The 15,966-nt window shown below is 39.5% G+C and overlaps 1 protein-coding gene across 1 annotated transcript in view; it reads right to left on the bottom strand.

Moving 5' to 3' along the window:
• ELP3 (elongator acetyltransferase complex subunit 3) overlaps positions 1-15,966 on the bottom strand; it is a 107,471-nt gene that overhangs the window by 18,436 nt on the left and 73,069 nt on the right. The window contains exons 13-14 of the mRNA XM_021072278.2: positions 14,548-14,775; positions 13,565-13,646 (exon numbers count right to left, since the gene is read on the bottom strand). Of these exons, the coding sequence (XP_020927937.2) occupies positions 13,565-13,646; positions 14,548-14,775 (310 nt within the window). The remainder of the gene's footprint in view (positions 1-13,564; positions 13,647-14,547; positions 14,776-15,966) is intronic.

The following is a 15,966-nucleotide window of genomic DNA, read 5'->3' as shown; positions in this document are numbered from 1 at the left end:
GATGTTATTACATCTCATTGATCTCTTAGCAGGATGGCAATATTTCACTCTTCAACAATGCACACTGATATCAGAGTTAGGGAAAGGTTTTTATTTTGAACGTTTGAAAAAGAGCCAATTAACTCAATGACCCAAAATCTTTGAGAGAGAATTTTTTTTCCCTGTTCTGTTAAAAAAACAAACCCTTACAAGGTTACCCACAAATAATCTTAGCTCTTCAAAGTAGTCAGCTACTGCAGGTCATTAACACAGCACATTAGTACATTATTCTCCACCACCTTGGAAGATACAGAGAACATTTTAGGAGAGGCTTAAGATTCAGCTGGTTACCCAGCAGCCCGAAGGTTCCCCTGTCCCTTTTGAAATGGCTGTACCAAAGATGATAACAAAGTAAAAAGAACAAAGAATAAAAGCAGGTGATATAAAGCAAGTATAGAGAAACTAATAGAAGCCACTGTGGTAACTTACAGTAGGGTGATGATGGAGGGCAATCTTACAGTTCTTGGGTTTATTCTTCAGAGGAAGTCTGACAGAGGAGAGCCCACAATCATCTACCTCAAAAAGGAGTGGCTCTATGCCCACCAGCACAGAATGTTTGCTGTCACAGATCATTCTCACTACTCTGCTCAAGTCCCAGATCATGAGTGTGTTTCTGCAGAAGTTAAAGACTGCCATGGATAATGTGGTAGGAACAGGAATCCCCTCTATTTATAGTCTTTAAAAAAATAGGAAGGAAAATGGTAGAATAGATGACTCTAGAGATCAGTCCTTTTGCTGAAACAAGCATGAAGCTGGAAAAAACAATCAAAGCCAACTATTTGGAGATCCCAGATCCTGATAAGGCACTTAGAGCAACCTAGGGAGTGCCTGATGAAGGGAGAGGCTGCTGAACCTTTGTAAGTGAACCAATGACAGCCCCCGAGTCCTAGAGGGGCTGGCTGGAGCCACAGTGGGCTATAAGCATATCTACTAGAAGATTTGAAGAGATAGATTCCCTCACCACCCCCTTTTCAAGATCAAGATATTGAAGGAAATCCCTGTCAGGTAACAGGCTGATGGCAGAGAGAATGAAACAGAAATTTTAGTGACCACATGCAACAATAAATACTGACTTTGCAAAAAAGCAGTTTGAAGAATATAAAGGCATGACTGCAGCCCTCAAGGGAGAGATCCCTGAGGGAGAGAATCTGACTTTTATAATTGAGTATGTGCAGCTGTAAACAAACAAACAAAAAACTGTAATGATTACACCAGGAAGCTAAGGCTCATTCACAAGAAAAAAGGAGTTGACAGAAACTATGCCTGAGGATCCTAAACACTGGGAATTATTAGGCAAAGTCAACTGTATTAATTATGCTTACAGAGCTACAGGAAACCATGGACAAAGAACAAAAGGAGCACAAACCAAAACAAAAGTCAACAAATGGGACTGCATCGGACTAAAAAGCCTCTGCATTGCAAAAGAAATAAAGGACAAAAAGAAAAGGCAACCTATAGAACAGGAGAAAATATTTGCAAACGATATTAATGGATGAAGGGTTAATATCAAAATATATAAAATCTCATACGATTCAATAACCAAAAACAATCTAATTTTAAAAATGGGTAGAGGAACTAAATAGACATGTTCCCAAAGAAGACATCAAAATGGCCAAGAGATATAGGAAAAGGTGTTCAACATCACTAATCATCAGAGAAATGCAAGTCAAAACCACAATGAGATATCACCTTGCACCTGTTAGAATGACCATCAAGAAGATAAGAGAGAACAAGTGCTGGTGGTGAGGACATGAAGAAAAGGGAAGCCTCTTACACACTGCTGGAAAGTGAACTCGTACAGCCACTGTGGAATACAGGATGGAGGCTCCTCAAAAATTTAGAACTACCATATGATCCAGAAAATTCCACTTCTGGGCATACATCCAAAGGAAACAAAAACAGCATACTGAAGAGATACACGCACTCCTATGTTTATTGCAGCATTATTCACAATAGCCAAGATATGGAAACAACCTGTGTCTGTCAGCGGATAAAGAAACTATCACACACACACACACACACACACACACACACACACAAATATAATTCCGCCTTAAGAAAGGAGGAAGTCAGATTAGCAATGAGATCCTGCTGTTTAGCACAGGGAACTACATCTAGTCACATATGATGGAACACAATAATGTGAGAAAAAAGAATGTATACATGTATGTGTAACTGGGTCACCATGCTATACAGTAGAAAATTGACAGAACACTGTAAACCAGATATAATGGAAAAAAACATCATTACACAAATTTAAAAAAACAAGAAAGGAGGAAAGCTTTTTCTATACCATTTGAAACAAAACAGATGGATCTTGAGGGCATTATGCTAAGTGATATGTCAGATAAAGAGAAATATAGTATATCACTTACATGTGTAAACTAAAAAAGCCAAAGTTGTAAAAAGAGAGTGGAATGGTGGTAACCAGGGGCTGAAGGATAGGGAAATAGGAAAGATATTGCTAAGGGTACAAACTTGACACCTCTAGATAAATAAGTCGTGGTTATTTGCTATACAATATAATGATCATAGATAACAATACTGTATGGCAAACATCAAATCTACTAAGAGACTAGATCTTCATTATTCTCACCACAAAAAAGAAATGTTAAGTGTGTGATATCTTGCAGTTGTCCATAACATTACAGTGGTAATGATACTGCATTACACAAACGTATCAAATCAACAGGTCCTACACCTTAAGCTTACACAGTGGTATGTCAAATATTTTTTCAATTACAAAAAGAAAATAAAAATAACTAAAGGAAAAATAAGAACACTCTATAAATGAAGGGGGGAACCTCAATAAAAAGAAATTATAAAAAGGAACCAAATAGAAATACTGGAGCTGAAAAGTATAATAGCTAAAACAAGGAACCTATGTTACATCAACACCACTAAGCATACTAACATACACATTATATGAGTCTCAGAGGGAGATGAAAGAGACAAAGGGTAGGAAAAAATATTTACAAAAATAATGGCCAGAAACACCCCAAACTTGATAAAACACTTAAATTTACATTTCTAGGAAGTTCAACAATTTCCAGGCAGGATAGACTCAAAGAGATCCGCACCAGAGAACATTACAGGCAGACTGCTGAAAGCCTGGAAAAAAGAACTGAAGAGAGAAATAGTTCTACAGTAAGAGTTGAAGACTTCAATATACATTTTCAATATGGATAGAAAAGTCAGATTAATAAGGAAATAGAGGACTTGAACAACATTTTAAACCTATTAGACCTAACACAACACATCACCCAACAAAAACAGTTTACACATTTTCCACAGTGGACACAGAGCATTATCCAGCTTAGATCATATATCAGGCATAAAACAGGTCTTAATAAAGCACAAAGAAAAAAAAGAGAAGACTCAAGTCACTAAAATTAGAAATGAAAACCATTACTACTGACTCTCTAGCAATAACAGGAATTATGAGAGAACACAAATAACAATATGAATATGTATGTACACCAACACAATGGATAACCCAGTTGAAACGAACAAATTCCTAGAAATACAAACTATAAAAACTGACCCAAGAACAAAGAGAAAGTCTATACAGTTCCATAACAAGTAAAGCAAATGAATGAATAATAAAAATCCTCTCAACAATGTAAAGCCCAGGACCACATGACTTTACTGGTGATTTCTACAAAACATTTAGGGAATCAATACCAATCTTTCTGAAGCACATCCAAAAAACTGAAGTGGGACACTTCCTAACTCATCCTATGAAGTTAGTAATACCTTGATACCAAAGCTAGACAAAGACATGAAGAAAACTACAGACCACTATCTTTATGAGTATATGCAGGAGAAAATATTTGCACATTAGAGATCATTTAAGATTCTAGTAGCCAGAAAATACTGAAAATTCCTACAACTCAGAAACAAAAGACAATCTGATTAAAAATAAGCAAAGGACTTGACTAGACATTTTTCTAAAGATACAAAAATGACAAGCACATAAAAAGATGTTCAACATCATTTTAGTCATTAAGGAAATATAAGTTAAAATTCCAATAAAACATCACTTCACATCCATTAAGATGGCTATACACACACACACACCAAAAAAAAAAAAAAAAAAAAAAACAAGTGCAGGCAAGGATGTGGAGAAACTGAAATCCTGTGCACTGTTAATGGGAAAGTAAAATGGTGGAGCAGCTATAAAAAACAATTTAGTGATTCCTCAAAAAGTTAAAACAAAATAACCACTTATCCAGCAACTGAAGGAACTGAAAGCAGAGACTCAAATAGGTATTTGTACACCAATATGGTAGCAACATTATTCACAATATGGAAACAACACAAATGTGTGTGAGTGTGCGCGCACGCGCACACACCCAGGCATGTAACAGGGATGAACCTTAAAGACATTATGGTTAGTGAAATAAGCCAGATACAAAAGGATACATGATGTATGATTCCATTTCATAGAGACAGGAGGTAGATTAGAAGTTACCATGGGCTTGGGAAATGGAGCAATCGGATATTATTGCTTAGTAAGTACAGAGTTTCTGTTTGGGGTGGTAAAAATGTTTTGGAAGTAGTGATGATGATTGCACAACACTGTGAATGTAACTAATGCCACTAAACTGTACACTTAAAAATGGTTATAAATGGCAAATTTTATGTTGTATACAATTCACTTCTTCCCTAAATGGGGGTAGAAAAAACTTTAAAGTGCATTAACTATCTTCACGTGTTAGGGAGAGGAAGGAATATCTAATTAGGTCAGCTCTCCCCAGGGAAAACATTGCCCTCAGCCCAAAGATAGCCTTAATATAATCCATTACCTAGAAGGACAATATATGGTCAATATCACAGACCCAAAGCACAAGATATTTAGACAGGCCTGTAAGGGGAAGTAGAGGAATGTCCTCATGGAAGCGATGGCAGACTGAAGGTCAGATGCAGGTGCTCTTGTGGAGCCTGCCAAACTCTGCTTAGGACAGCGTTAGGTGTAACCGCTGCCATGATGGCTGTATGATGGATTGGGGCAAGAACCTTTGAATCTAGGTAAGCCCGAAGAGAGTCCATCCTGGGAGAAGGCTAAATGAAGTTTCCTGTGGAAAGGGACTGGATGCCTACTAATCACAAGTTAATGAAAATGTATCCTTTCACTTAGTATCCAAAGACAGCCACTACCACATCCTTTCTCTTTGAGCAGTGGAAGCTTTTCCTTTCCCTTTAAATCTGGGCTGGCCCACTGACTTCCTTAACCAAAAGAATGGGGCAGAAGTCACATCATGGTAGACAGTTTCTAAAATGACCCCCAAAGTTCACTGTCTACTGGCATTCACAGTCATGTCTAAATCCTGCCCATTGAAGATGGGTTGGACTTGTCGGCTCTCTTCTGAGACCAGCTTATAAAAACTAGGGCTTCCATCTCAAAGGGGCTCTGCCTGTGGTCACTCTGCTGGGGGAAGCAAGCTGACGTGTGATGAGCAGCGCTACGGAGAGGCCCACATGGGACTGGGAGAACCTGTGGCCCTGAAACCAACGGCCTATGAGGAACTCATGCCTGCCAAAAGCACACAGTGAACTTGGAAGTGGACCCTTCAATCCTACTTGAATCTTGAAATGATTACAGCCCCAGCTGACACCTTAACTGCAGCTTTATGAGATGCTCTGAGCCAGAGGCACACACCTAGATCATTTCTAGATTCCTGACCTACAGAGACCGTGAGAGAACTGCTTGTTTTCAGCCACTAAGTTTTTTTTTTTATTTTATTTTTTATTACATAGCAATAAATAATGCATATAAGGTGTTCTGGGACTTCGAGGCCAAGGCCTTCACCTCCTTCAAGCTAGGAGACGCTCAAGTCATAGAGAAGAACCACGGCGCTCATGTTGACAGCCTTGGCCGAGTACCCCCTACCAGCTAGAAGAGACACTCCAGACAAGCCACCCCAGTCAGATGCCAGCCTTTTAAGCCACCAGCCAAGGCCCTAGACCTCACGGAACAGAGGTGAGCCATCTTTGCTATGCCCTGATGAATTTCTGACCCACAGAATCACTCAGCAAATAAAATGGTTGCTTTTAAGGCACTAATTTTGGGGGTGATGTGTTACACCACAAATATAACCCAGACAAGCACTGATCAGTAGAATCTGCAGTAAGAGGTAACATAGGGTATAGATCTGTTCATTCATAAATGGTGGACAACATGAAAACCGCTTTGGGAGGTAGAGGGTGAGGAACATAAGGAAACATTATTCCACAGCCACCATTTAAAACCCTAAATTTACCACTTAATGTCTTATAAATGTGAGCTGTTGGTTAGAGATGACAGTTTAAGCCAGGCTAACCAAAGAAATTCCCTGTGTGTCCTGTTGGAATTATAAATGCCCCAACTAAAAAGGTTCTATAATATCAATACCTTGCTTGTTGCTAAAAAAGGCACCATCAATATTTTCCAGCATTATTTAGTTATCTGCTCACACAAAGGGGAAGAATCTGCCAAATTCCTGCCTCTAAAAGATCTAAAAGAAAAAAGCTTTATCAAACCAAATAGGTTATAGCAATGCCAAATACGTAGAGAGAAGAACAGTACAAATCACATGAACGTTACACCTGATAAGGAGTTGACATTGCACCAAACTACAAAAGAGCCTTTGTGATAGACAGCAGATGGTAAGCGGTGTGGGCTAGACCACTTTGGAAAAGACATCTTTCCTCAGAAAAAAGCCTATGAAGTGTGTAATTTTACAAAAAAGGCAGTTCTTTCTATCAAAGCTCCCAGACCTCTCAGGAATATTAGTAGGAACCACGTAATCCAACATCGTTCCTCTACCCAAGCAAAACTATACAAGCATCATCCCCAATATCCATAAATGAAGAGGACTAGGATGGGGAGAAAAAGTCTACAGACATAGCTATGTCAACATCAGCAAGGCTGTCCTTCAGGACTTTAGTGCACATGTTTTGGAGACACAAGAAGACCCAACAACATGGGTCTGGGAAGAGTAACAGCACTTGCCAATCAGCGTATCTACTGGTATCACCAGTTTCTTTTTTTCTTTCTTTATCTTTTTAGGGCTGCACTCGCAGTAAATGGAAGTTCCCCGGGGGTTGTCAAATTGGAGCTGTAGCTGCCAGCCTGCCTATACTACATCCCACAGCAACTTGGGATCTTAGCTGCATCTGCAACCTACACTGCAGCTCACCGCCAACACTGGATCCTTAACCCACTCAGTGAGGCCAGGGATCGAACCTGCATCATCATGGATACCATTCTGGTTCGTTACCACTCAGCTATGACAGGAACTCCAGTATCACTAGTTTCTGCCCAGGAAACATTAACAAAAATACAGCTGCCCACAGGATCCAACAGTGGAAACTCACTAGTGGCCTATTTGGGAATATTTAAAAAATACATACTCATTGATATACACATGTGATGCCAAGTGAGGGATGGGGCCTATGCACTTGACAGGCAATGTACTATACATGGTATCTGATTCACCTACAAACGAATAAACATCAAGTCAGGGAGTAAACCATCCTGAGGGAGCTATGCAACAGTGCCTCCTCAGTCTAGCTGCAATACAGTCACCACTTTGCAAACATTTAGCTACTTTGCTATCCAGTGAAACAGTATTCTATGTCCCTACTGTGGGTCTAATTAATAATGATACTGAAATTAACAAAGCTCTGTAATAAAGCAATATTTTATGTTGCATCTGAAAAGAAAGATATTTACCACCACCACAAAATCTCACTGGAACGTGCATCAGAAATACTTATGACCACTGTTAGAGTATCAAAGTGAAAGAAACAGAGGACTATACAGAACCCTAACAAACATGCACTTTGTTAGGGGATAATTTATAAAAAGATAAATTATGTAAAGGGACGAAACAGAAACTGTAAAAGAGCAATCTTTTTCTTTTCTTTCTGAGAATTCCTATATTAACATATGTGCCACAAACTGGCTTGCACTTGGGAGGCTTTCTGGGTCCATTAGCAAATAGGTAAGCCAAAATGAGGAAAAGCTTTTTTAGGCATTTTAGTAAGGCTTATGAGTCCATTACCAGACAGATCTAGTTACAAATGTACCCTTTTTTCCAACTAGATTATAATGCAAAGAATAAAACTACCTTCACCTTGAATGTAGGGAGGTGTGTCACAGCCTGGAATACAGGCAAAGTTTCTGGGGTCCAGCAAGCACATCTTAGCCATTTGTAGTTCAATGACATAAAACAACTGTTATTTTCTGCCCACGTGTCATTTGATTAATCAGTGGTTCTCGAGTACAAGACCATTAATTTCAGTCCTAGGAAGCCATACTGGATGATATATGTCTCAGGCGCACTAATTTTTTTCTCTAGTAGGGACTGGAGATGTGGCTTTAGAGTCATACAACTCTGAGCATCATGATTTAGAATGATCTCATCCCCACAGGGCCTCGTTTGCTCATGCTATATTTAAGCTCTTCTCCTCTTCCCTCTTCTTTGCCTTTTGAATAGGTTTAAACAAAATGGCTATCAGTCTCTGACTTCAGTGATTTCTGTCATCAAACACTCAGACATTTTCCTCATTTCTCATCACCATTGTTTGATCCGTCAGCCCTGTACAATTCCTGGCCAATGGCCATGTTAATTTTCTACTTGAAGGAACACAAATAGGATACTGCTTATGACGAAGGTAGAAGGGGGAGCTTGGGGAATAAGCTGTTCGTCTTGATGCATAGCAATTAGCCTGGCAAAGAGGAACGGTAACATGATTGGATCTGATACCTAGCCAAAACTGCCTAAAGGGAAAAAAAAAAATCGTTTTGTTGGGAGTATTAAGTAGCTTTTTAAATAGTGTCTACCAACAGTTATATTTGCCCTTTTAGAAATGGTACGGGCAGTGTGACATCAGAGATCTCCAGTTTCCATGGTGATTATTAGTGATGGCATTTCAAATATTGTGGTTAGGTTCTGCAGTGTAATCTTTGCACTTTCCACCATAAGAGAGGGGAGAGGGGAGAGAAAAAACTGTTCCATCTCAACATGTATAATGAAAGAATACTGATCAACCAAGTAGATAAACATCATGGACTTAAGAAGATAAGATTTGTTGCTCTTCAACACATGTGTGTTGACAGAAGCGACATGAGTAAGTTGGTGAACGATAATAAAGCACTTGGATTTAATAGGGGCTAATCAATTGCTCAAGATATTTAGCAGCAATTATCTGTTATTTCCTGCCTACACATTATTTTATAAGCTGGTTGTTCTCATGCTACTGATTTACCCATTTGTCTACATAGAAAAAGATTATTTTTTTACTCTGAAGCAACTAATTCTGAGTTAAGAAAACAGTCTAAGTAGGGAAAACCTTGTTTTTCTTCGCAGTTTAGGACAATGTGAAGGCTGAAGATTGAATGAGCTGTTCTAGCCCACCACAAACATCCTTAAATAGTCAGGGTGGCACCCCCGCCCCTTCCTCTATCTGCCCTTTCAGTCCTGGGCCCTGGCACAGAGGAGCTGCTCAATATGGAGGGACTTTGATGTTGATCAAGTTGGACATTTCATTTTGCTTTGTTTAATTTTCACATTTAGAGTTGATGGTTAACTTCAAAACAGTTTACTAAGACAATTATACATAACAAACCGAATGAATAAATTGAATAAACTTAAAAGTCACTGTGATAAAGTGCTTTCTTTGACTCTGAGAAATGAGTTTTTGATTTTCTCAGGTAGCTGTACAGTTAATCTTTTCAAAGATAAATCAGCTATGAAAGACATGCCCTATACCTTTTATAAACAAAATATATTGAGGTAATAGGTAAAGAACAATTTGTTTTTTAATGTGGAAAAGTAGTATGTATGGAGTCTTTCTGACTGGTGATTCAAATCAGGTCTCCCATATAGTTAACAAAACTGTCTAGAAGCAGAATCAAAGATTATAAATCCAAGTAACAGAGGAAATCTGCTGGCAAGTTGAAGCGAAGTCATAATGAATCAGAATGTAATTTAAAAAAAATTCTACATATGGAGTTCCCGTCGTGGCTCAGTGATTAACAAAACTAGTATCCATGAAGACACGGGTTTGATCCCTGGCTTTGTACAGTGGGTTAAGGATCCGGCATTGCCATGAGCTATGGTGTAGGTTGCAGAGGCGGGTTCAGATCCCATGTTGCTGTGGCTGTGACGTAGGCCAGCAGCTACAGCTCTACTTGGACCCCTAGCCTGGGAACCTCCATATGCCGCGAGTGTGTCTCTAGAAAGACCAAAAAAAAAAAAAAAAAAAAAAAAAAAGACAAAGAGAGAAGCATTATTAAAAATAAATACATAAATGCTACATAAATTCATTACTCTTACAGTCACAGTAACCAGAATGATAAATGATCTGTCTCTCCCCTATTTGAGCCACTAGTTATGCCAGGACAGAGTATCTAGGCCACCACTGTGTAGGAGTTATACAAAAGCCTACAGACCAGAATAAGGATGGATTTACAAATCAAGGACAAGGTCAGAAAACAAACAAAAAACAAAAACCCCCCAAAATGTAGGTTACAGGTCACAAAGTATCGCTAGTTGGCATGCTCAGGTTGATATGCATTCATAAATAATGGATATGATTGGCTACCTATGGGAAATGTTATCATCTAAATACCCAAGCTACAATGAGACTGAGATCAATTACTAATAAAATTAAATGGTCTCCTAACATGGTTTCAGAAAAGAATCTACTTAAAATACAATCAGTAAAACACAATCGGTCTGTTGAGAACTAAAAGAAATGAAGATATTGAGGGGCAGAATTCTAGAGTGTTAGAACTGTAAATGATAACTTGACACATTTACTTTTAGTAAAGAAATAAAGGTCCATGGAGATCTAGCAATATTATTCAAGATCACAAGAAGAGTTACTATCAAAGCAGAAACAGAATCCTAACACACACACACACACACACCCTCCCCACCACCCCACCCAGGTGTCTCTTCTTATACACATCTACTGAAGTATTGTGAATAAATGCAGCACACAAACACCAGTCACAAAGAGATTTTCATTCTAAGGATCAACCTATGGAGAATAATGGACATTTTACAAAAACCAACAACACACACACACACAAAAAGTACTATACTCAAATCAGAAAGATCAAAGTCAAAACTGAACAAATACAGGAAAAAAACAACCAAAAAAACCCACATTACAATTAAAAAAACACTTTAAATCTGCTTTCTTGGAAGTTCTAAATAATGGACACCTCAGGTGTCTGATTCAGAAACTTAAATAGAACAGTAATATATTATTAAATTAGAGAAATAAGACGTATCATACACAGAGTAAATGTTCCACTTGGTGTTTTCATTTGAAGGGTGATCATATCTTGAGGCAAAAACAAAGTCAAGGCCCTGGTTTCCTAAATAGAGAGCCATGGGGCTTATGGACCAGAGACAGGAAGTAACTCCTTGTACAGAACTCCCCTGAATTCCAAGGAGACATTCCAGGGCTGCTCCTGTAGAATCCCGCTGGCCAAAGAAATCCCTGTGCAGAAGAAACCTAGTAGTCCTACTGTGACACTAATATGGAGAAAGGTTCTTCCCCGTTATTTTTAGTAAGTCTCTTCTTGTTATTTTAGAGTCTGCAAGCAGATGATCTGAAATTGAGCTATCATTTAGATTACAATAAAAGCTAGGAAGAGGATAGATGCTGACGTCCACTTAGACACTGCTCAAAAAGCAGCAACTGAGGTTTTTAAGGGCAACTGAATGTGACCTCAGGCAAGTCAGAGGCCCTCTCTGAATGTGACATTTCTCCAAAGAGATAGGTATCATGAAGGTAAACTAAATAATGTGGAGAAGTGATAGAATACAGATGCTCTTCACTTTTACAATTGATCAGGTTCCCCCAGATACCAGAAAATCACACAAACACACATCAGACTTTGGGAATGCAAGTACTGCCCGTGCCACAGAGAATACCTTTCCTTCATGATCTGGAAGAGAATACCAAAACCTGCTGCTCAAAGTGTGGTCTGAAGATGGTCAGCATACGTATCATGGGGAGTGGGATAGAAATTGAGGCTTTCAGGTCCCACCCCAGACCCAATGAGTCAGCATCTGCATTTTAACAAGATCTCCAGATGATTCACAAAGCTTGGGAAGAAGTGCATAGAAAACACTGACAGCGCTCTGGCAAAAGAGGCCCCGAACTCTCAGGTGATCCACAGATGCACATGTACAGTGAGTTCTGAATCATTCTGGCCCTTCCCTGGGGAGGCTGCCTTCTGGTCAATCACAGGCTAAACAACTGAGAACTTTTTTTTTTTTTTTTGGCCATGCCCATGGCATGCAGATGTTCGGGGAAGGGGCAGGCAGTGACCTGAGCCATAGCAGAGACAACACCAGATCCTTAACCCCCCTGTGCCACTGGGGGAATTCTGCAAATATTTTCTTTTTATTACCAGTATCAGTACCAACCAGGTGAACCTCATTTAGTTGCTACTTTTTTAGTGGGATTAAAGATAACAGAGAAATATACAGAGCTGGCCATGTTAAGAATTGCTTTATTGGGAGTTCTCTAGTGGTCTAGTGGTTAGGATTCAGCACTTTCACTGCTGCAGCCTGGGTTCAAACCCTGGTCTGGGAACTGAGATCTCATATCAAGTCATTGCACAACACGCCCTCCAAAAAAAGCTTTATTAATATGTCTGGGTAATGCCAAAAAACACAGTCAGACTAAATAATTAAGTGAGCCCGGGTCATTACATTTTCATAATTATAATCATTAAAATCTAGGCAAAGTTACCGACTTATTGATTGGTAACAACTTATTCTTTAAAAAAAAAAAAAAAGCCTCATTCCAACTTTAAGAATGCTATAGTCTAATGGGAAAGGAAATGATGGATGGAAAATGGCTTTTACCCTGTTAGCTTCACATTAGGAATAGCAAATTTTGTAAGAGAAGCAGTGAAAGGGTATATATGTTATTTCTTGCTCCACTTACAACCAGACTCTCCTTTTCAAACCTACTTCCCCGACTACCTATGTCCTAGGTTAGGTAAGGGGAAAGTTTCCAAACGGGGAAGGCTGTTCCCAAGGAACAAAGTCATTGAAGACAATTTTTAAGTGCAAGGAACTCTTCCTTCAAACATCTTGTACAGGCAACTGCGTCTACTCTAATTTTCTGAACAACCATACTGACAATCTCCACACTGATTTACGATTTTCTTGGATCCATATCATCAAATTTCATTTTCCCAGACAGAGTCACTGGGCACAAAGCACAAGAGAGGAGTTGAGAACGATGACCTGCTTGACAGACCACGGGGAAGACAGTGTACAGATTACTGATCTTGCCCCTCAGAGATGGGGAGCTTCTGCCAGCTCTACTCTGCCACACTGCTTCTAGGAATTTTACGTTTGAGCCCCCGTCTTTCCCTATTTGACTCTGCCCAATTTTGAACCTAACAGTGACAAACAAGGGCAAAAGAGGCCTGAGGTACTTTTAATTGTGGTACCAAGTTAAAAATGTGAATGAACCGTGAACTTTGCCCTCCCCCAGTTACCTGATATAACAGCTATCTTCCCAGATCCATGTTCTTCTCTAGCTATCCTCTCTGCTTCCTCCATCAGCAGCATGCCAAATCCCTAAATGAAGCAACACAAAGGTTAGGGATGAAGAAAGAAAGAAGTCATCAAGAAAGCTAATATTTACATTTAGTTGCTAAACTCTTTTAAAAAGAGAGAGAACCATTCATGCACGTAAGGAAAGAAACCATTCAGTTACACCCAAAGCACACGGCAGCAGACTAGGAATAACTTTGCAACAGAAGTCATCAAAGGGTGTTCTGTGAACGATATAATCCAGTCACAGCAAGGGGGTACCTGCCTCTCAACCTCGGTCTCTTTTTAAACATGTTCTGGGCAATCTCCAGGTGATGAAAGTCTGGGGCATCTAATCCTGTATTTATTAGTCACCCCTTCAATTTCTAAAAGGCTTTTTGAAACCAGGCAGTATTCTTAAATCAGCAATTTGGGGGTGTAAACTGTATCCTCCACTCGTCGTTTTAACCTATTTTCCAGAAATTTAAAAAAGTGAGTTCCTTATTTAGGCTGTTTGGGGGGAGTGGAACAGTGTTCCACCACATACCACAGAGCTGCGTTTATGACGTCCTTTAACATTTCGTAAGTGCCCTCTTTCACATTATCATCTCCTTTGATTCCAAAATAGTTGAATCACACAAAATTGCTGGTATTAGAGCATTTCTGACTTTCAAAAATAGCAATTTCATGCGGTTCAATCTATTATTATATTCCACTTGACTGAGTCTCAGTTTGTCTCTTCCCCACCCCCACACCCAGAGGGATGTAGTTTAAGGAGGAAACATCTCTGAACAACAACATTGGTTCCTGTGTTTCCGCACCTCCCTTTCCCCTCTCCTCTTCCTCTGCTCCCACTTGTGCCCACCCCACCCCCCAATTCCTTTTCTCTTTTCCTCCTTTGGGCAATTTCTTAATTAGAGTCAACTAGCCATGGAATCCAGGATACCTGATGCTGAAATTTAGTGGGATCCCGACTGCTTACGGGGACGACACTTCCATACACATGCAGCTCTCGGACTATGGAAACACCTCCAACCAATTCGAAGCGGAATGTTTCCTCTGAACACTTTCGTAACCTCAGGAGGCCAATCAAGATGTCTTGATCTGGATCTTCATATGATAAGAATGTTTCCCAGCCACCATTTGCAACATAATCTCTTCTTACCAATTCGACCTGTTCAATAAGCACACCAAAAACTTTAAAATTAGAGCGCAAAGTACATTTTTATCATTACATGTATTTATTTAGACTAATATCCACAATTAGGGGTAAAGACTAAATAATCACAAACTAAGTTCTTTTTACTTGTCTCTTAAATAACAGATTAAGTGAGAGCTCATTCCTTGTTCATGGACTACTATAAAAGGAAAACAATTTCACAATTTCATAAATATTTGAACCTCATTAACCTTGAGATTCTTACAGAGATTGGCTCAGTAAATGCTCCCATGTATTTAAATCTCTGATCCTTCCTGAAGAGTCTCCAAGGTGAAATTATCATGTCACCTGTGTAGCTCTCTCGAGCCCCCTGGGGCCCCAGAATTGTTATGTGTTATTTTATTTTTCTTTCCTTTTCTTTCTTTTGGTCTTTTTTAGGGCTGCACCCAAGGCATATGGAAGTCCCCAGGCTAGGGGTCTAATCAGAGCTGCAGCTGCCAGTCTACACCACAGTCACAGCAATGAAGGATCTGAGATGCGTCTGTGACCTACACCACAGCTCACAGCAACGCCAGATCCTTAACCCACTTGAGTGAGGCCAGGGATCAAACCCGCATCATCATGGATACTATTTGGGTTCACTACCACTGAGACACGAAGGGAACTCCAGGGTGTCATTTTCTAGTCCCTCCCTCTGCCGCTAAAACCTGCTTTGGTGGAAAAACTGTGTTACTAGCCACTTATTCCTTGATGGGATTTTAAGAAAAAAATACCCCACAGGACCTTTAAAATAGTATGTCTAGTTATGAGATTAACATATCAAATAAAATCTAATCACCAGAGAGTAGCTTTTGGGGGAAGCTTCTATGCTGGCAATCTACATGGGCTTCTGACCCTTGCTCACTGCTCAAGTGGCCCCTGTACTTTGCATAAATAAACGATATACCTACATGGAATATATAAACAAACAATACATGGAAAGCCACAACTGTGGGGATGGTCACACCTAGATATATTCTGACAATGGGCAGACTGGACCCACAGTGAGGTGAGTAATTAGAATAATATTTACATTCCTTCTGTACATCATGTTTGCTGAATAACTGGATTGCACATGAATCTGGCAATCAGCTAACTGTGCCTGGGTCTAAAACTTTGTTCCTCAAAAGGTCTGAAATGTGAAAAATGTCAGTTAAATAAACAATT

The sequence above is a fragment of the Sus scrofa genome, chromosome 14, assembly GCF_054392235.1.
Source record: "Sus scrofa isolate SSC_HxYL_T2T_F1_AM1 chromosome 14, Sscrofa_HxYL_maternal_Yorkshire_Landrace_v2.0, whole genome shotgun sequence".
NCBI lineage: Eukaryota > Metazoa > Chordata > Mammalia > Artiodactyla > Suidae > Sus > Sus scrofa.
Note: the sequence above shows the minus strand (reverse complement) of the source record. Positions and strands in the feature narration are given on the sequence as shown.